The sequence below is a fragment of the Calypte anna genome, chromosome 6 (genome assembly GCF_003957555.1).
Source record: "Calypte anna isolate BGI_N300 chromosome 6, bCalAnn1_v1.p, whole genome shotgun sequence".
Classification (NCBI taxonomy): Eukaryota; Metazoa; Chordata; class Aves; order Apodiformes; family Trochilidae; genus Calypte; species Calypte anna.
The window spans coordinates 3,723,835-3,746,494 of NC_044252.1; the positions used below are offsets into that span (position 1 = coordinate 3,723,835).

The 22,660-nt window shown below is 43.5% G+C and overlaps 1 protein-coding gene across 1 annotated transcript in view; it reads right to left on the reverse strand.

Annotated features, from left to right (window-relative positions):
* Positions 1 to 20,629, reverse strand: part of DLG5 (discs large MAGUK scaffold protein 5) — a 95,586-nt gene extending 74,957 nt beyond the window's left edge. Inside the window, exon 1 of the mRNA XM_030453594.1 lies at positions 20,286 to 20,629. Within this exon, the coding sequence (XP_030309454.1) occupies positions 20,286 to 20,586 (301 nt within the window). The 5' untranslated portion in view covers positions 20,587 to 20,629. The remainder of the gene's footprint in view (positions 1 to 20,285) is intronic.
* Positions 20,630 to 22,660: the final 2,031 nt, after the last annotated feature.

The window sequence follows — 22,660 nt, forward strand, 5'->3', positions numbered from 1 at the left end:
GTGTGGAGTAAGAACCTGACATGCAGGATGGGATGCTGTTCATCTTCTCAGAACTCAGAATCATGTTGATCTCTTGCAATTTGCTCATTCCAAAGTCTGTTCTCACTACTGAAATATTACATTAACAACTGCACAAGCAGAAGGACTGAGAACGGGTATGATTTAGGTTTCACAACTTCAGTAAACAATGTTTAAAAACAATCTCTTCCATCTACAAGCCCTGCAGATTACAGATGTGTGTAACGTGTACAGAGCTACAAAAAGGCTCTGGAAAATGCCTCAACATCAGCTACATGTCTCAGTTTTTTGGTTAAAAGTGTATTTTAAGAAAAGCTCAGTTAGCAAGAGTTTCATAAAACCCAACAGCTCCAAACTCCATCTCTTACACCTTCTGTCAACCAGGTCTTCCTGAAGAAGCCTGGCAAGCTTCAGCATCTACACCTTCAGCTCTGCCCCAGGAGACACTGTAAAGAACCATTGTGACAAAAAATGGACTTGTAGAGAAAAAGCAATATATCTGTCCAAAACAGAGGCTGTGTATAGCCAAAACATTGTTCAGTACCAATTATGTTCAAGAATTTTTCAGCATTTTAACTATTGCCAATCCATTACCAGACATCATGTAGAAAAGCTGACTCTGTAGGAACCAACATAAGATTGGAAAAGATATGTAAGAGGATTGCCTGCTACAGGTTGTGTACAAAGGTAAGAAGTTAACACGACTCAAAAAGAAATGACTCTCCAGCACATACAGGGTATAACACAGAGATGATGCATGAAGGGCAAATAAAGAAAAAAAAAACCAAAAAAACCCCAAATATTTTTCTCGGAAGGAAAAAAGAATTCTCTTCCCTCATTTGTGGCTTTTAATCAGTCTCAAAACAACCACAGGAAGCCCGGGTGGTTGGGACTTGAGCTGAAGCCTGTTACTAAACACTGAAATAAGGAAGTGGGTTGTGACACAGCCACAACCCAACCACCAGAAAAACCCAGTTCTGGGCTCAATGCTTCCCTGCTTCATGCTGCTCTTAGCAGGAATCAGACAAGGTGATGGCTGGGCTGGAAATGAGACTGATTTGCCACCAAAAATGGTTTTCCTTCTCCAAAAGATTTTTGACAACTTATGTTTCCTTGTAAACAGTAACTTTCTGGATCTTACAGACCAACTACTGTAAGGAAGGGCTGAAACAAAGCAGTCAGCTGCTGAAAATATGCTATAATGATAGCTTATAGATATAAGCTATCTCTATAGCTCTCTAGATATAGATAGATATAGATAATGCTATAATCAGATCCCTCAGAAAAAGAGAAGGGTAGTAGAAAGATATCTTTAAAAAAAAAAATATTAAAAATAAGCATTACACCAAAATTTATGCCCTCCTTCCATTTCCTTCCCAAAACCAAGCAGCAGGCCAAGAGAAAAGCCAGCCCAGAGCCCCCACAAAGCTACCCAGCACCAATGCAACCACTCCACTTTGCAATACCTCTTGGGGCAGTTTTGCAGTAAAACATCTCTGCTGCTCCTCTCCTCCAGCTCATCTTCCACTCCACTCCAGACACTACTGACACTATCTCATATATGCTGCTCCCAAAGTCCTCCCAGCCCAGCAAAGCTTTGTTATTACCACCTTGCTGCTGTCTTCCTCATCAAGACAGCATTCCACCAGCAGCTCTCTGATTAAAGCAAGCAGACAAGTTGGCTTCATAACCACAGTCATTAGCACCTGGTTTCAGGTGCTGCCTCTCTAACACCTGATTTTCATTACTTTTACTATGTTGGAGTAATAATGTCCTTGTTGCACTCTTCAGCATTGCTGTTGGGCTGAGGGAGACCAGCAAATAGGTGCTCAGAAGATGAAATAAGCCTTAAGCTTGGCTTAATGAAAGCTTGGAAAAAAAAATTAAATCAGAATAACAAACTATCAAAAAAAAAAAAATACAGAGGGGAAGTGTTATTAGAAGCAGCCCTGCTGCTTTTCTGAGCACCAAATTAACATATATTCTCTGCATATATATATATAGAAAGCCTATTTAGCTTAGTCCCTGAGATTTAAAAATATAAGTAAAAATATAAGTTGATGCTGGGGGAGCTGGGGGAGAAGGTATTTGTTTTCAAGTGACAAGAAATCAAATCAGCACCAACAATCCACGAGGCAATGTGTGAATAAATGGAACACAAATCCATGCCTTGCCTACAAATCACTTCATATCCAGTTTCAAAATAGTTGGTATCCTTCCTGGCATGGCAATATTCTTCTAAAGCATCACCTCTAAGCCAGCCCAAACTTTTGTGTTTCTAAATCCTTGGGAACACAAGGCAGTGGGCATGGATCAACATTTTTTCTGCTTTAAATTTTCTTCTCAGTCCCAAGACATTTCTCCACACAGGCCTGGAGAAAGTAACCTAGAATTAGTTTTAACTAGAAAGGAACAGAAGTTTTGGCCCAAGAGCTGCTGAAGAAAAGCAGCTAAAAACACAACTAAAATAAATCACACCTCCTAATAAAACTTTACGAGGGAAGCCACCGGTGTTAAGTAAAACACAAGCAGATGATTTGTGAGGACACAGATTGACAGGACAAAGTGTCACACACACACCCCCCAGGGACACACTTCAGGCACTACATCCAAGTGGTAGAGAAGCACAGAGCAGACACTTTCCCAGCCCAAACTACAAAGCCCCCACTGCAGATATTCCCTGGACTTTGCTGGGAACATCACCCAAACACCAAACCCATCACCCACACACTTGACTCCAGCACAAGGCAGGAGGAAGCTGTCCCTAGCAGGTCCCCAAGTCCTTCAGCAGCCCAAGAAGCCCAGGGGATAACAAAAGGCTGTTGTTCTAAACCAGCACCAGGGCAGCAGCTGAACCAGTTGGCCCAGTACCCTACCATGGTCTGTGGGACATCAAAGGCTGGCTGTGACCTGAGCAGACAATTAGGATGTGCTGGTGTAGAGTTACAAAAGTTCTAAGAGGTCACTCACAGATGAATTTTAAGTACAGCAGCACAAGCCCTTGATAAAGCAGAATAATTCCTGGCTCCTTTGGGAAACTGGCTTTCAAATTCCCCCCTCCCTTATTCAGGGAAAGAACCACAGCACTGGTTTTCTTCTTTTGCTCACTGCAAAATTCAGAGTGCAGCTCCTGAGATGAGAAAGCAGCTTTTCCACACACAAAACAGCATTTTAGATGGTAACAAACAGTTTGTAAACGAAAAAAATGGTTCTTCCCCCTTCAAGATTAACCATACTAAGTAAGAAGCTGAGGAGGAGGAAGGGAGTGAGCAGCTAAGGAGTAATTACTAAAGAAAAAACTGCACAGACACTCAAACCATAGCAATAAAGCACAATATTCCCTTCAGAAGGTATTATCAGCCCAATCTTTTGCACAGAGACAGGGAAAAAAAAGGTGATAAGAAATGATTTTCCCTTTTAACCACCAGTTCCTAATGCAACAGGAAAAAACATTCAAGTAGCAACCAAAAATAAGGTTGTCAAGACACCCTTATATCAAATAAAGAGGAAAAAAAGTTCTTGGATGATCCAGGAGTGAAAATGGGATCAGATTTCTTCCTTCTTCACTTCTTCATAGCAGGGCTCCAGTAAGGAGGTCACAAAGCCTTAGGACAGAGCTTCAGGCAGGGAGTTCACAGAGACTACATCTGGCCAGCTGCAAAACACCCTGAATATCACTAACCTGCCATTATTTTCCTTCTGCGGATTCTTACCAAATTGCAAAACCCATGAGAACTTGGGGTTCTGAAGAGCATCTAGAAAAAAACCCAGCAAACCAACAAAACAAACAGGAAAAAAAAAAGTTGGTAAGACTTCTAATCAATAAACAAACCTCCATGTTCCCATGTTTTCAAAATCTACATTATACATTTCTGCCCCTGTGCTCAGCCCTGGTGAGGCCACAGCTCGAGTACTGTGTCCAGTTCTGGGCCCCCCAGTTCAGGAAGGAGATTGAGGTCCTGGAGCGGGTCCAAAGGAGGGCAACCAGGCTGGTGAAGGGACTCGAGCACAGACCCTATGAGTAGAGGCTGAGAGAGCTGGGGGTGTTCAGCCTGGAGAAGAGGAGGCTCAGGGGAGACCTCATCACTCTCTACAACTCCCTGAAAGGAGGTTGGAGCCAGGGGGGGGTTGGGCTCTTTTCCCAGGCAACTTTCAACAAGACAAGAGGGCAGGGTCTCAAGTTGTGCCAGGGGAGGTTTAGGTTGGAGATTAGAAAGAATTTCTTTATGGAGAGGGTGATCAGCCATTGGAATGGGCTGCCCAGGGAAGTAGTGGATTCTCCATCCCTGGAGCTATTTCAAAAGAGCCTGGATGTGGCACTCAGTGCCATGGGCTGGGAACCGCAACGGTGGTTCAAGGGTTGGACTTGATGATCTCTGAGGTCCCTTCCAACCCAGTCAATTCTATGATTCTATGATTCTATGATTACAGAAAGCAGCTTAAAAAAAAATTAAAAAGCAATTTGCTTCATTTGATTATACCTTGGGTAAAAAGCAATTTTTCCTCATTTTTCATTTTCCTAATTTTTAAGGGAACTCGAAAAACTCTTTTCCTATGACTCAAGTGGTTAATGCAAACTTGGAAATAAAAACAGATAAACTCAGGTTTCAAAACTTTTTTGTGTGTGCTTTTGCTTCAATCCAGCATCTTGGTTGATGTGTAGAAGCCCTGTAAGATTTTCACAGGAGAAAGGCAGCAGCAAACTAGGGAATTTCACTTCCAAATGCTGCCAAAACAAACTGGAACACAACTGACACTATGAGAAAGCACATTTTGTTTGCAAATAACCATATCAGGAACTCAGGCACTGGTTTAACAACATCAGGGTCAGACTTAATCATCTTAACTCATGCAAGCAATAATATTATTCTAAAACCCCGTAGAGGAAGCATTCTCTTGCTTAAGAGGAGCTGCACCTTGTGAAACTGAACTCTTTCTAAGTGATGCTCTTTAAGCATCACTTTTTTAAAAACTTCCTTTAAAAAAAAACAAAACAGACAAGGTTATTACTGAAAAATATTCTTTTTTTCCTAAGTATTGAAGTGACATTGTAGCACTTGAAATTCAGTTAACACAAATAAAAGTGAGTTCTTTCTTTCCTTACCCAAATCATTAGGACAGAATTTCTCCATCAGTCCTCACAAGGCTGCACTCTGAGAGTTCACAGAACACAGTAAATAATTCCTGCACATTGAATTAAATACCTCCAAATCACAGCTTTTAGAGGCAAATTCATTTCAGCCAGGACTTCACCAGAACTTAAAAGTTAACCACAGCAACCTTACCAGCACAGCTCAATCTTAGTGTTACAACTCAATAACTGAACTACTCCATTCTGGAGAAAAAATGCAAATTTCCAGGAAAAGAAGTTATTAATTACACTAACTAAATCTTCTACACTCAACTCCAAGTTGTTTCATATACTCACACCAACATCAAAGCTACGTTCAACTGCAGTTAAATCTCAACAGATAAAAAAGCACCATTTTTCACAGCATCCAATACTCTTCAAAATGATCACAGAAAAGTCATTTCTCTTTGCTTTTTTCCCTACTAATTAAAAGGCAAAGAGCAATAGGCAAGATGACAGAAGCCAAGATGAAGAAATAAACCAGATGGCATGGGAATATATTTATACATACTAAAGCTTTCCCCAAATTATGAAAAAAGGTGTTTCCATTTGCCCTGCAATCAGCGTTCTTTTGGGAAAGAATTTCCAGAGATCTTTATATAAAAAGTGGATTGTGAATTCTAATTAAGATAGAGCTGTAAGCAGGGCTCCTCCATCCTATGATTAATCCAAAATCCAAGCTCCAGCCAAGCAGGGTACAGATGGAGTGAGCCAGATGTAATTACAAAGTCCATCAGCACTAAGCCACTGGGAGAGCTTGCAGGCTGTCCTGTATTTCTTCTTTGTCCTGGCTGGGAGGCTATTTTTGTCAAAACAGAGCAGGGAGACAGCTCCTGTGACAGTGTCACACCAGGTTAATGCTAACACGAGTTTGCATCATGCATTTTGAGGCACTAATTTTGAAAATAATGACACTTGCAGCCCTGTTTCTGTGGGATGCTGTCTGACAAGGTGCTGGGCTTCCTGCATCCCCAGTTTCTGTCCTTGGAGCTCAGCTCCACCCTTCTCTGTACCAAACCTCTACAGCTGTAGAAGTGCATTTTGCCACCTGTAAAGTGAGGTGAATAGGTGAAAAAACATCATTGTGAAGAGAAATTCTAAGTTATAGCTAACTTAAATGTCATTTCAGTTTTCCTGATGCCTGATGTGCTCAGTGTTCACATTCACATCTTAGTTTCTCCTGAATGACTGAAGCTCTCCCTGAAAGTCCTCTTTGCTATGGATATAATTTGTACATTCATGGAAATAAGCAATTTTTGCCCATTTTGAGAAGAGACAAAACCACCCTCTACCACCTAAGAACCAATTTTCCACATCAAAGGGAATGGAAATCTTTACACTCCCATTAAGAGGACAAATCTGGCAATCTGATGTCTAAACACAACGCATACACTTGTAATCTCCCATTTTCTTACAGCATCACCACTGCAAAGGAACATTCAATAACATTTAACAGCTAGTTTGACATTTTCAACTAGCTGCAAATCCATGAACAAGCTTTTTGCTGGGTGTCTGAAAACATTATTAAACTTGCACATTTGAGAATGTTAATACCTCTCCCTTTCATATCTGCAAGCAGCATTTGAGCCCAGAAAAAGAAAAAAAAAAAGGCCTTTATATAATGCAGTCAGTTCACAGTTCATCATCATCATATGTGAACCATTTGCATATCTGAAAGTAGCAGCAGAAATTATCAGTAAATTTGCATTAAACATTTAACCATGATTATCCCACCCAAGCTGAAGAAATCAGCTCCTTCTCGCTGAGAAGTTTTGCTCAGATGTTAAAAAACTAATCCCAAAAGTTGACTTCTGTGATGGAAGAAAAAGCTGTAAAATGCTCCAAGGCAAACTCTTAACTTTAGGGCCATGAACTGAAAAATTTCAGCATATCAGAGGCATTCATACACTTTCCAGTTGTGGATCCCTGCATATCTGGCCATTCCCAGAGCCTGGACTTGACTTACAGATCTCCATCTGATTTTCATCATGGAGTTTCATCTGATCATCAGTTTTCATCATCTGATTTTCACCTACACTCTTACCAATCCCTTATTCACATCCTGCTCTCAAGACACCTGATTTTCCCTCTTTTCTATGGCACAAGCCTCCAGAAGTGGTCATTCCATGAACAGCATTCCCACTAGTTCCTCAGGGAGGTTTATTCCCCATTTTTGCACTGGAAAATGAAGGCAGAGTAATTAACTACAGCAATGCTGAATGCTCAGCTTAGACACCCAGAAAGTGGTTGAAATTAAACCCCACAGAAGGCAAAGAGAGCTTCTCTCTAAAGGGCCATTTTTAGGAGGATTATTTGAAGGTTTTTTTTATTTTATTTTTTTTTTACAGACATGAAATGAACATTCTCAGCTTCTGAATTAGCAGGTTCACTCTTAATGAAGCTTCTAATGAAGACAGAGCTGTTTGCAAGATTGGGAATAAAAGCTTTTCCTTGGGATGCCACTTCCAGCCAAAAATGCAGAAAAGCATTGTATCTGATAGAGACAAGAGAATGAAACTCTCAAGCACTCAAAGTTACTTTATTTAAATGCTATTCTTGATCCAAGTAAGTCTAAGGGAAAAATTACACATATATTTATATATTTATTCTGCTAAATCCATAAAACACCCACAAAGCTTTGAAGTAAGCTTGAAAAAGACCAAAGAAACCACCATCATTTCAGGAAGGTCTCTGATATTAATAAGCATTTTATCAAACTAAAATTTTATGTTCAGAAGGCTGAAAATAAGGCACTGCTTTACAAAGGAAAGGAAAAACCAGAACACCACAACAAAAACCTCAAAAGAAAACAACTGTTGGACCAGAAAGACTTCTCTGAATCCCTTTTGTCTGTATAATAGAACTCAAGAACAGGTTTTTTTCTTCAAGGACTCACAAGAATCCTTCCTGGAGAAGTCTGCCCACTCCTGTCCTTTGCAATCCAATAACCAAAGACCCAGAAGCTTTGTTGCAACTTCCACAGATGCCAGATTTTTATTTCCTTTATTTTATAAAGCTGCTCAGCACAGTTTTGCTATCCAGCAAAACTTCAGAACACAAACATCATTTGAGGATGTGATTTCCTCAAATCAGAATTTATTCTACTTTGAAAAACCCTTTAAGATAAGGTTACTTCTTAGGGGAATGAAGAGTTATTTTTCCTACTAGTATTTTCCTACATGTAATCCTTCAAGCAAGCAAAATTGGGGATCACTGGGTTCTTCAGTTCCCAATTTTATACAACATCTTCCCATAACTCTAAGCTCTGTTTAGATGATGCTGATGTTCAGATGATGTTGAGAGGGGTGGGGAGAAGACTGCCAAAAGAATGTATTAAGATTTAAATTCTGTGGCATTAAAAAAGATGAAAGCAATCCCTTAAAACAACATATTCCATTTCATCACCTTTTAAAATGTGCAAGTCTGTGTGTGTGCATTAGTGCCTCTACAGAACAGGTCCCCTTTCCCTACCTGATATTAGCTGGAATTAAATCAAGGACCAAGGCTTCTGATCCAAACTACAAAGTCAGAAATCCCACAGCTCCAGTGACCCAAAGTCACCTCCTCTCCCCATCACAGAGAACCAGGGAAGCTCTATCCATGACAAATTTCTTCTTTCACAAGCTGTAATTTCACTACAACGTGCTAGAAAATAATTTTAGTGACTACTGTGCACTCATTTCCTGCACAATAATTATAACGTGTGCAGCCATACTTCAGCAAAACTTCAATTTTGGGCTTCTTTCCTCATTGTTCTCTGAGCTACACTGCAGAAATAAGGTCAATTATTTTGATAATAAATCATAGAATCATAGAATCATAGAATCATAGAATCATAGAATTGGCTCGGTTGGAAGGGACCTCAGAGATCATCGAGTCCAACCCTTTTACTACCGTTGCAGTTGCTAGACCATGGCACTGAGTGCCACATCCAGTCTCTTTTTAAATATCTCCAGACACGGAGAATCCACTACTTCCCTGGGCAGCCCATTCCAATGTCTGATCACCCTCTCCATAAAGAAATTCTTTCTAATATCCAACCTAAACCTCCCCTGGCACAACCTGAGACCATGCCCTCTTGTCTTGTTGAAAGTCGTCTGGCAAAAGAGACCAACCCCTCCCTGGCTCCAACCTCCTTTCAGGGAGTTGTAGAGAGTGATGAGGTCTCCCCTGAGCCTCCTCTTCTTCAGGCTGAACAGCCCCAGCTCTCTCAGCCTCTCCTCATAGGATCTGTGCTCGAGTCCCTTCACCAGCCTGGTTGCCCTCCTTTGGACCTTCTCCAGCACCTCAATCTCCTTCCTGAACTGGGAGGCCCAGAACTGGACACAGGACTCAAGCTGTGGCCTCACCAGTGCTGAGTACAGGGGCAGAATCACTTCCTTGGACCTGCTGGCCACGCTGTTCCTGATCCAGGCCAGGATGCCATTGGCTTTCTTGGCCACAAGCCTCATCTATTTTACATACAAAGACTGCCCCTCCCCTAATTTCATTACTACAGCAGCATGTCCTCAGGATTTTCATACACATAAATGCATTTCAGGGGATGAATGCACAGAACATTTTATGTAGATTCCCTTCACCAGCTCCTACAGCCCTCAGAGAGGATCTGGCTGATGTCCATGAGAAAGCCAAACAGATTCAGAGCAAACCCAGTCAGCTCAACCCTGTATTGTTGGGAGGCAGAGATGCAGAAGAATTGCAGAAGAACTCATCTTTCCAGAGGTGCTGAGCAACATCCAGTGCAGCACCCTGAAACTCCTCACAGAGGAAGGAACAGACTGCCTTAACCTTCTGCAAAGAGGAAAAAAAAACACAATTTAAAATAAAAACCAAGGGCCCCCAGAGAGCAGAAGTTCTGTACCAAATCCATACCAACCACACATCTTTTTGCAGCATTTCATGAATTTGCTATAGTTGGCTCTGAAATGAAATGAAGCTTTTACAGTGTAATTGCACACTCCCTGGCAAGTGAATTTTTATGCAAGTCATGTATCAGCACTTATCACTGCAGAGCAACTCAACCAGAGAGAAGAAAAACAGCTTAATATTACACATTGTGTTTTATTCCAGTCCAGCACACATTACATGCAGATTTCAGGCCAACAGTGCTGTACAGGACTACCACCAGCCTTGCCAGGAAGGTTTCCTTCCTGTGTTTATTGATTTTCATATTAATACCAAGACTCCTGACATCCTACCAGATCCTAAAAGCCCTGAGGAAGAAAGCATCCCTGACCTCAATACCCAAAACTGGTTCTTAGCATCCCCCTGCTCAGCCCCATCACTGCTCTGCCACTGGCACCAGTGCAGCCCAGGGGATCTTCCCAACTGCTGCAAAGATGTCAGAAAAACAAGAAAGGATTTAAATCATGAGCTAGTGTACCTACTTAAATGTACACATCTTCAAGGCCAGTGATTTAGAAAAAGAACTCATTAAATATCTCAAAGTTCATGGCTGCAATCTACACCCAAGTCAGGCTCATGTTACTCAATGAGAGGGCAGAGGTTTGAACCCATCAGGACAGACTACTCAGACCTTTAACCTAAAATAGTTGTCAATACATCTTAAAAAAAAAAAAGTGTTCTTTCCTAATATGCCCTCTTGGCAACTAGAAGCCTTACATTTAAATTTAATCAGGGGAAAAAAATAAAATAAATTAAAAAAACTAAAAAGAAAGCACCTGGCAAAGCAGGCAAGGAAAGCTGTTGCAGCCTATCTAAATAAAGAGGAAACAAAATGGGCAGACTGAGCACCCCAAGGACCACTGGCAGAGAAATAGGGACTGAACAAGAAATTCATATTTTTAATACCCCTGTCTGTTAAAAGGAAAAAAACCAATAAAGTAAAAAAATCTTCCTCCAGGTGAAAACAAGAAACTGAACATGAACTCCCTCTTGAGGAAAACTCATTGGTTTTTGCCAGGGTTTAATAGTTCACCATTGGGGTTTTTTATTTTATTATTACTAACATTCAGGTTGTACCTAGATAGCTCATTCTGAGGACAGCTCAGCTCAAGAACTACATGGCGGAGCAGCTGACAGCACCAACAATCCAGTTGAGCAATTACAAGGTTGGAGCCAGGTGGGGGTCGGTCTCTTTTGCCAGACGACTTTCAACAAGACAAGAGGGCAGGGTCTCAAGTTGTGCCAGGGGAGGTTTAGGTTGGATATTAGAAAGAATTTCTTTATGGAGAGGGTGATCAGACATTGGAATGGGCTGCCCAGGGAAGTAGTGGATTCTCCGTGTCTGGAGATATTTCATAGAATCATAGAATCATAGAATTGGCTGGGTTGGAAGGGACCTCAGAGATCATTGAGTCCAACCCTTGACCCACTGGAGCAGTTGCTAGACCATGGCACTGAGTGCCACATCCATCTCTTTTTAAATGTCTCCAGGGACGGAGAATCTACCACCTCACCGGGCAGTCCATTCCATAGCCTAATCACCCTCTCCGTGAAGAAATTCTTTCTAATATCTAACCTAAACCTCCCCTGGCACAACTTAAGACTGTGTCCTCTTGTCTTGTTGAAGGTCGTCTGTGAAAAGAGTCCAGTTTCCACCTCGCTACAGCCTCCTTTCAGGGAGTTGTAGACAGCAATGAGGTCTCCCCTGAGCCTCCTCTTCTCCAGGCTGAACACCCCCAGCTCTCTCAGCCTCTCCTCATAGGGCCTGTGCTCGAGTCCCTACACCAGCCTGGTTGCCCTCCTTTGGACTTGTTCCAGGACCTCTACATCCTTCTTAAACTGAGGGGAAAAAAGAGACTGGATGTGGCACTCAGTGCCATGGTCTAGCAACCGCAACGGTGGTAAAAGGGTTGGACTCCATGATCTCTGAGGTCCCTTCCAACCCAGCCAATTCTATGATTCTATGATTTTTAGGGAAAGCCCACTGTTGTTTAAAGCCTGTATGGCATTTTTTTGGTTGGTTTTTTTTTTTGGTTTGTTTAAGACTTAAGCTTTTTATATTATTTTGAACCACACCTATATAAGTCAAGTGGCCTTTGACAAACTTAAAAAGCAGATCTGTAAGAAATACAACACGCCCTGCATCAATTAAATGTTACATCAGCTCTTGAAAAGAAAAATAAAAATAAATCACTCCTTCTCACACAAGCTTTCAAAAGGGAAAAAGCAAACTGGACTTTCCTTATTATTTTAAAGACTAATAAGTTAATATCTGAATATTTTCATGGTGGTGATGCTCATAGCCTCAAAGACAATCTGTAGATAACCTGATTTCACCACCACTACACACAAACTCCCTTGCACATTGGAAAACAAAACTATGCCGTGATCCAAGAGCAAAATCAACTTGAAAAATCACTTTAAATGTTCACAAGATCATGTACGAAGTGTTTTGGAGAACTTCAGAGCTGCATCACAAGAAGCTTTGCTGAAAGAAGCCACTGAACCTACATCTGTCACTCTCCTGTCAACTTCTAGTTGATGAGCTGCCAACAATTCAACCAACTCCTCTTTCTGATCATGAGGAAGACAACCTGAAATCATAGTGCAAAAAAAGAGCAAGAATCACATGGTTAACTGAGTCTTAAAGCCACCTTTTTCTATAAAAGCACACAACAGAGACAGCTATCCACAAATAAAACCCCAAACAAATAACAAGGAAAAAACCCAGAGAGATACAAACAAGAAATGGGAAAAAAAAGAAATAAACCTAATTTTAGGCTTATTAAAGTAACATCTTGTAACATTCATTACTTGTGGCAGTTCAGCAGATGGAGTTGGTGATTTTGGTATGGTTATTTACTTCATCAGCTTTCCCCACTCCCAAAGTTCTGATACTTTTAAGAAGAAACCACACACAGACACAGCCAGAGTGCCTCTTGGAAAGGCAGAATTTACTTGAAAACCAAGGATTTTTGTGCACTGCCACCAACAGGACAGAGCCCACCAAGTGACTCCAGAATCCTAACTCCATTTTCCATCAATCCTCAAGGAAAATCCTTCTTCCTACAGGATGCTTTCCCACACCACCTCTTTCTGGAGCAGCAAAGAGCCATCACCCTGAGGTACCAGGGCCCAAGAGGAATTCCCTGAAGGCACTGCCTAATCCAAGGATTTTAGCATACAAGACCTGGCTCCTGCCAACACTTGCACATGCCCAACCTGATGCATATGGATGGGGATTACTCAGATTCTGGAAGGCAAGCACAGGAATAACAAGCATGTTCCTGAATCAGCAATTACCTCCAGGTAGAACAAAAAAAAAATCAAGGTGAAAGGAGAGAGGCACAAGAGGCAAGAAAGCATCAGGGCAATAAATCCTACTTAAAATTCAATTTGTTCAGCAGCCAAATCAAGAAAACAAACCAACCAACAACAAAAAAAAAAAAAAAAAGAAAATTTTTTTCTTAAACAAAACACAAGCACTCTCCAGAACAAACTGATTAATGCTGTGAACAAGCAAACTGCTGAGCAGCCCAACCCAGCAATTGTCAAATTAGAGGCTTTACAAGTTGTGAGGAAGAAGGTGGGGGTAATAAACACTAAAAGGCTTCCCCTTAACCTCCTGTGACACAAAGTGTAGTAAATCACTTTGTTTTGCCCAGTAATCATACATTGCCAAGAAAAACAGCTTCAAGTGTTCACCTCAAGTTGGTTCACCCCATCAGTTCTAGGCAATCCCATCTCCTATCACTAGTTCCTCAAGTCTGCAAAGGGTACCCTGTGGAGATAAGACTCACTTAGAATAGAAGTTGCCAAATTTAACCTCATTTTTAAGCTACAAGACCAAAAGATGCTGGTATTACCACCTGCCCCCACCAACACACCTGCTGCTGCACAGCCCATGGCATACAAGTAGACAAATACACCAAATATTGAGCAAATATTGTATATTAGGTGTTTTCAACTGGTTTCTAAGCTATTATCCTATGGGCCTCATTAATATTTGAGCAATTCAATCTTCTATTGACAAGAACTAATGTGCCAGAGCAACACTGAGAACTCTAAGTATAGAAGAGCATTCCAGAAGCACTCAGGACTCAGCCCCCTTTTTTATGCTTTTATCAGGAATTCATTGGTCAGTTCCATCCCAAAATTTCATCAGTACATTTCCATCTCCTCCATCAGGATGATTCAGCCCTGAATTACCACTGCTCCCAACAAAGGAGCCCATGTCTTGCACCTTGAAGGTCACAATGCTTCAGCACTGAATACTCAAGATAATTTGGGAAGACACAGAAGTGCCTCCACTTCATTACTGCAGCTCTTGAAAGCTCTGTCCTGGAGATTTTACAGCTTAAGAAATTGTTAGGGAAAAAAAAAAAAAGTGAAAAGTAGAAGGAATTAACCAAGACTTGTTGGTATCTTTCTAATGACCATGGTTTGAATAAGGAACTGTGATGCTATAAAGGAGTAATTGAAATAAGAGTTGTGACTAAAGGGAGATGCAGAAGAGAATGAACAGGAGCAAGGGAAGCTGAGAAACAAATGGAAAGAAACAAAGGAAATAAAAACCATGAAGTGGTAAAAGCAAGCAGAAAACAAAACAAAACCCCCAAAAAACCCAAAATAAACAAAAATAAAACCCAACTAAGCTCAAATTGCAAGCTACTAACAGAACAGGAAGGCCAAAAGTCACTCCCCATGTGGTGGCTGTGGTCTTCCCTATCTAGACCAGAGGTCCAAAAAACTCAGAGCAATCAATCCTGGCTAAAGCAACAAGGCAACAATGAGTCTGAAAATGGTAATTAAATCAGGCTGAGAAAGGCCATCTTTAGCTTTAACCAATAAAGCAGCAGCAAGTTACAGCAAGTTGTTGGCTTTTCTTACCAATCATGTCTGAATGTGAAATTCCTGTTTCAGGATGCTCACAGCAGTTACCAGCTAAAAGAACCACTCAAAAAATGTCTCTCTTCTTTTTTGTTTTTTTTTTTTTGTAAGACACCAAGCCCTGTGTGTGTCAAAACCAGCTCAGCAGCTACACACACTGATACCACATCAATTATTCCCCTTGACTTTCAAATGAAAACCATGTCCCCATGAGTTTTTACTGTGACCAGCTTGCTTTCCACCCCCTCCCTGAGCACAGCAAAAATTTAATTGAGAGCAATCACCCTTGGGATTTATGAACTACTGAAACACACGTTGCCTTCTTTGGGATACAGAGCCTGCTTCCATTCACTTACTGTTAGACATTTCATTGGGAATATCCCACCAGAAACTTCCTGCATTTTGGTTTTTTTTTTTTAAGCCTGGCAATTCCCAGAGATACCATAAATCTGAGATCATCTGAAGATACAACACTGGGGATTTTATCAAGTGTAATTACTGCTGGAGTCCTGTACTTCTCCTAATGTGACTTCTGAATGCTGCCTGCTTTTTGATTTGCAGAATTTCAGAAATCCAGTGACAAGGCTTGCAAAGCTGCCCTGGGAACTAATCACAGGTCTGGAAAAGCCCAGACATTCTGCTCTACTTCTCCCACTCTTCAATTTCCAGCGACGGAAGGGAGTGTAAATTGTACTTAATTGCAAAATTGTCAGTTCAGTCCTTGAGTCAGTAAATTATACTTCTCTAATTTCTCCTCCTTCTCTCTCCTTTTGCAGGCATGCTTCCAGCATTAGTTCTCATTCTTGGATGCTCCCCCTCACTCCCATCCTTCTCACTCACTCCTCAGGACACCACATCCCACCTCCCCATCTCAAACCCTTCCTTTGGACACTCCTCAATCACTCAAGTCCTCCCTCCTGCTCATCAGCTCATCTGGGCAGCATTCTGTGGGAGTGCTCCATGCTTTGGGGGGCACAGGGAAGAAGCAACACAAGGAGAGGACCCAGCCCCAGCCCTGAGCCACCATCCCCAGCCCTGAGCCACCATCCCCAGCCCTGAGCCACCACACAGCTCCTCAGGGACAATTCCTCTGGAATTACTGAATTTCTTCTGGGTCTCCTCAGTGCTGCCAGCAAAAGAAGTGGGTCCCAGCTCTTCCCTGCCTGAATTCAGAAACACAAAAGGGCAAGATCTGTGTTTGGTTTTAAATCTGCTGAAAGACTTTGCAATATTGAAAAGTAAACTTTGCAGCTTCAAATCCAATGCTGCCTGGAAAAGCTCACTCCTTTTTTTTTTTTTTTTTAAATGGAGGGAGGAAGTTGATATAATCCCTCTAAAAAAGCTGAAAAAGTTTGAATTCTAAATTTTTCCTACTCCTATAAATGCCCACATTTACTTTTTGGACTGGAAATTAAAACTTGATCGCTGAACAAACAGAGCTGGAAAATTGAGTCTTATTAAATAACAGAAAGAAAACTTTGCATCTGCAACCATCTTCCTCCTTCACCCCTTGAAGACTTCTTCAAGAATGCAACCAAATTGGAATTTTCCATTTTGAAGGCTTAAAATTTAAAACTCTGATCTGAAAACAGTTAAATAAAACTTCTCTGCAGCCTAACACACTCGGCTTCTTAAATCCAAACTGGAGCTAAACCTTTCAGTAACCAAGCCATAGTGTTGCCTTTAAGCTTACAGAGGCTGCACAGGTAGAGAAAAATAAAGAGACCAACTGCTAATATAAAAAGAAACTGTGAACCTAAAACTTTAACAGCTGTGAAACCAGTAGAAAAGATCTTTTGAGCTTAGCAGTCTACTCAGCTTGAAGATAAAGCACCAGGAGCACCTCTGTAACCCCACAAGTTCAACTCGAACTCCAAGCTTGGCAATCAAACATCTTTCTCCCTGGTTTTGGTGGTTTTTTTAATATTACAAATTCAAAGCATAAAGGTTTATGTTGTCTGAAGTAGACTGAAGCTGACACAGCCTCATTAGATGTCTAGCTCTTAAATTGCCTTTAAAAAGACAACACGTCTTTAACAGTGTTGCAATTAACTATCTTCCACTTGGGTACATTGTAGATCACAAAATTCACATTGTATCGACTACAAGAACGCCACAGTTGCTTAAGGAGATACATAAAAGATAACCCAACCCTTAGAAGTCATTTCTTTCCACATCAGAAGGGACATGTTACTCTATCAGGGTAAGGGATTTCCCACATGGATGCTGCAGTTAATTTGCCAAATCAGGTGTTTAATAGGAACTCACCAAAAGAAATAAAGCACCCGGCACACTACTTACAGAATTAAAAGCACTGGGAAATTTAAAAACAGCAAAAGACTTGTAGATGGACAGAGCCCATGTCTCACAGGAACTTCTACACAGAAGTGAAATGCAGCAACCAAAGGTTTTACCCAAACTCAAATCTCTGCCCATGACCAAGTGAGACAGAGCAAATCCCACTGATTTTAGCTTCTGCTTGGAGTGAAGTTTCCTGTTAGATTTTGCACTCTCTTTACTAACACCATCAGGTTCATCAGTCTCCAAGGATAAACAAAATTGGACAAAATGTCATCCCCAAACCACCACACAGCTTTAGGTCTAAAACAAACTATCAGAACCACCATTAGAAGACAAACGGGGACTGAACTGGGAAAAAAGCAATCTACAATTTAAAACAAGCTCTTTGTAGAGCCAGAGTTATCCATGCTGGAAGTCTTTCAGCTCCAGAGCTTTCCCTGTAGCAATCAGCCCAGCTGTTTACTTCTCCCCATGTTGTGTAGATAAATACTTATAAAAGTGTCAGCTCTACATTGTCCAGCCAGCCACAAGGTCTGTTGGTCCAAATAAAAGCCTGAGTTCCCATCTGAGTTTACAGATCACAACTAAAGTTCAACAGGAGGTGGTATTTAAAATGAGGAGGAAGAAAAAACACCAAGCAAAACACAAAGCAATGGGACAAGTCACCTATGCTGTAATGGAAGGAGATTCACTCATTCTCTGACTCTTCCAAAGGATATTAAAATAAAGTGTTCCACTGTCATATGTCATTTTTCATACACTGGTGGTAATTTGAAAAATTTACTCAGCTGGAGAGGTTAAATAAAAAGGGATATACAAGATACTTTTTTTTTTTTTTCCTTTGAGAATAGAGGCATTTTATACAATGTATGCTAAGAAAGGTTTCACTGCAATTTCTTAAATGCAGAATCCAGCCCAAGAACAAAAAGCAGCTTTACTCATCTGCCTCCAACATCCTCAGTGAAAAACGAGTAAAACTCCTAAATGGCACAAGAAGAGCAGATGGCTGGACAGACTTCCTACTGGGAGATACTAGAGGAAAACCCAGTTACATATGAACACAGATTCAAACAAGAACCTTTCTACTGCACTTACCCCCAGACATTTACTCTTTGCATGACACATTCAGGATGAATTTGCACACAGACAGACCCAAGTTTTTCAGAGGTGTTCAGTGGGCACACGAGCATCCTCATGAGACCTTCCCTTAGGGGAGTGAATTTGGAATACATGGGACACTGTTGGAAAGCACAGGTAGGAATACATGGGACACTGTTGGAAGGCACAGGTGCTTTCACCTTCCTATGTGCACAAAGGTTTATTCTCAGTCTGACTGTCAGCAGTTTCCTGTGTACTGATTTGTAAACGGGTTTATCACAAGGGAAACAAACCCATCTCTCTCAAAGTTCTCTCATTACTGCTAGTGACAAATGAAAGCAATAAAATTTTAAAACCTTCCCCACAGAGATGTTCACTTTAACTCTGATGAACCTCATGAATGTGTTCAGTCAAGGAGGATACAGTTCATTTTGCCAATCAAACTACTACTCCCTCGAGAGCTCAGTGCTGTGAGAGCCATTCTGCCCTTCCAACTTGTATCTTAAAAATAAAGAGTATTACTACAACCAACGTGTATTTCTTTTCCCCCTGCCATTCATGTTTTTAAGGCTGGAAAATATTAGTAGCCCAGTGCCATTAATGCATCTTCTCAATAAGAAGAGACCAAGCATTAATCTAATCATACAAAAACATCGTGGGTCTCATCCTGAAAGGCTTTGAGTGCCCTCATCTCCCATTGATGTCAGGCCACATAATGCTCCAAGTGTTGAGGTTCATTGTTCAAGTCCATTTTTCCCCATCCTGTGAGGTCCTACCATATATATTCATTACAAAGGACCATACACTACGATGCACTGACACAAAACAAAAACCCCTCATGCATTTTGTGTCCCTGTGTGTTTACCAAACTCGTAGAACCAAGAGCACCATTCAAAGAAGGACAGAGCAGACCATGCAAATGCAAGCACTGTTTTCCAGATGGAAACAGCTTTTTAAAGGTTTTGTTTTCTCAAAAGGAGGAGTATAAGAGCCAGGAAGCTCTCCCAGTGCAGTTCCTTACATAAACAGGTAGCCATTCTCTACCTGATACCTCCAGATTTCCAGATGTGGAAACAAAAAAGAGAAGGGACTCCACACTTCTGAATCAGTCAACTTGGAGACTGATAGAGACACCATCCCTTGGACAACTTCATATTCCCTCCCAGTAGGCTACAATACAGAATTGCCATCTGCTTCCATTGAAGGGTGTCTCAGCTAGAAACACAGATGCTTTGTGTATTATCACCAATTAAAATAATAATAATAACAACTCTTTTAGAAACACAAATGCACTAGGGAAGGCTTTGTGTATTATCACCAATCAAAATAATAATAATAACTCTTTTAAGTCCTGGTATTGTCCACATTATAACCAGACAGTGGCTTGTTTGGGAGTGGGGAGCATAGGGGAAGACCTGCGAGTCAAAGCCCAACTTTTTTTTGATGAGGAGAGCTGCACACAAATGCTTCTTGTCCCGATTTGCAGCTAAATCAATTGTTTTCCTCTTTTAACTCCCAAGCAATGTTACAACCAAACAAACCTACGCCGGGTCCGGAGAACAAATAGTTACAATGTTTATTCGAAGGCACATCTGCTGGAGTCCTGCCAGCCAGCCCATTACACCAGACCGGCTTCCAGGGGCGACTTTCCCAGTTCTGCCCAGTTAAGAAGCGAGTGTGGAACAGCACCGGCGGCCCGGAGAAGAAAACCCCCTCGGGTTCGGTTTTCGCAGGCTCCCGGCTGGGCGGGACCCAGCCTGGGGTGGCTTCTCCTCAGGGCACCATCCAGCATCCCAAGCACCTCTCTTCCCACCTTCAGAAGGGGGACCCCGAGCTGCCCTGCCCCAGCGGGGATGGGATGGGGCATCCACTGCAGCCTTCCTCCTCATCCTCCTCCTCCTCGACCTCCCCCCGGGCCCCGCGTTCCCCCGGCCCCACTCACCGGCAGACTCGGTGGCCGCCGGCGCCCCCGCCACGCCGTTGAGGTAGAGGATGGAGAGAAGATGGGGTTGAGTCTTCTCCAGGGCCACCCGTAGGTCCTGGAAGTGGTCCCGTTCCTTGGCCAGCAGCAGGGCGATGAGCAGCTCGGCCTTCCCGCCTCCCGCCGCCTCCAGGTCGCGGAGGTCGCGGGGGCCGAGGGCTCCGGCGGCCTCCAGCAGCTCCACCACTTTATCCACCTCGGTCATGGCCTCCGCCAGGCTCTGCCGGCATTGGGCGAGCAATTCCTTGTGTTTGGGCTCCATGGCCTCGGCAGGCCGCCGCCGGACAAACTTCACCCGCCGGGGCTCCGCTCACCTCCACCCCCTGCCCGTCCCCGCCGCTCCGCCACCACCACCGCCCCCGGGGAGGTGCGGGTCGAGGCGGGGCTCCTCCGGCCGCCCTCCTCCAGCAGCCCGCGCCCCCGGCGAAACTTCGTCCCGGGGAAAAGGCGAGGAGCTGGGGCAGGACCTGGGCCGAGGGCGGCTTTGCCTCTTCCTCCTCCGGGCCGAGAGACGCAGTCGCCGCCGCTCTCCCCCTCAGGCGAGCGGGGGGCGAGGCTCCGTCGGGGGCTGAAGCTCCGTCTGGGGGGAGAAGCTCCGTCTGGGGCTGCTGCTCCTCTTCCTCCTCCCTGCGCTGCCCGCTCCCCTCTCGTCTCCTTTCCTTCCCCCCCTCAAGAGGCGGCGAAGCAACTTCTCCTCCACTCCTCTGTCCCCCCCTGGGAAGGGGAACAACCGGCAGCGGGAGCACCCCCCACCCCCTGTCCGGGCAGCCCGGATAACTTCAGGGCTGGTTACAGGCCTCGGGGCGAGGAGGGGGTGGGGGGAGAAGAGGGAGGGAGAGAGGGAGACGGCTTCAGCTCCAAGCGCCTCCTTTCATTCCCGGCCGCACGCAGCCATGTTGGTTGCACAAGGCTGCCGCCTGTGCCCAGACGGAGCCGCGGCAGCGCATAACCCGCCCGCTCCTCTCCTCTCCGCTCCTCTCCTCTCCGCTCCTCTCCTCACCCAGGCGCCGCGGAGGCAGCAGCCTCTTCCCCCGGCCCTGCCCCGGCTCTCGCCCGCCTCCCAGCCGTCACTCAGGGGGCTCCCCCGGGGGATGGAGGCGGGGTGCCGGCAGCCGGGAGGGGCGGACCGGTGTGGAAGGCTCCGTCCTCCTCCTCTTCCTCCTCCTCCTTCTGGGAGCTGGGTGCGGGAGGTTCCCCGCGGGGTTTCGGGTGGGTGGTAGGGGGTGAAGGGTGTCTCGGGGAGACAAAGGCGGCGGGGCGGTGCTTCCTCCCCCGGCACGGAGGGCGGGAGCGGCCGGAGGGTGCGGGGGGTACTCAGGAGGCAAAGGCTGCGGGAAAGGTCGAGGCTTGGATTTCATCCTCCGGAATGGGTGGAAAAAAAAAAAAAAAAGGAAAACATCAACATAAAAACCGGGCTGGGGCTGCGTTGGGGCTCTCTCGGTTAGGACTGGCAAAAGCGAAAGTTTTCGAACAAAAGAGCTCAACGTGGGGAGGGGCTCTTGGCTCCTTCCCTCCCCCCCATTATAGTTTCACCAGTCCTTTGTGAACAGCCAGAGAACAGGTAATTTGCCGATGGACTGCAGATGTGTCGGTCCTCAGCAGCTGGGTGTATCTGGTGAGCAACAGAAAAATAACTTTGAGGTCTGGAGGTAAACTGTGTGCTAACATCACCTGCACCCAGGGGTACCTCAGCTTGCAACCAGCTGCAGGAGGAACACCCACAATTATAATCTTAGATTCATGTTTTACAGGAAAGGCTCTTGTCTTGGAGGTATGGTTCTGGGATCCTGCAAAGATAAGGTTGGCAGGAATGACATGGGAACAGCATCCCTGGTGGTTGTGTTAACCACAATACATCTGGTGGCAACAGAAATGAGCTTAAAGAACTTCTGTGCTTTATTTAGTGTCCAGAGAGATGTACTCAGGAAGGTACAAAGGGAAACAGTTGCTGCCTGAAGTTTTCTGCTGTCATACCAACTTGTAGAACCCGGGTGAGTTCCAGATCACAGTATATAGCTCAACAGATGATGATGATGATGGTGTCTCTCATGTAAAAACATCTTTGGGTTACATGCATAATCATAGTTATTAATTCTGCTCTATTTATGGATGCAGGTACAGAATAAAGGAGTCTAGGGGGTTTTCTCAATCTCATAAGGCATTATTTTAAACAATACTTGAAAGTATGGCATGATTCTGAAGCATTCTTTCCCAAATTTGGTCCATTGTTACTTTCATTCTTGCAGATGCATTTCTGCTAATTTTGCATCCGTGATTTTCTTAGCACCTCTATGAGACAAAATAAACAGATCAGCTTTGTTAGCTAGTGGCTGATG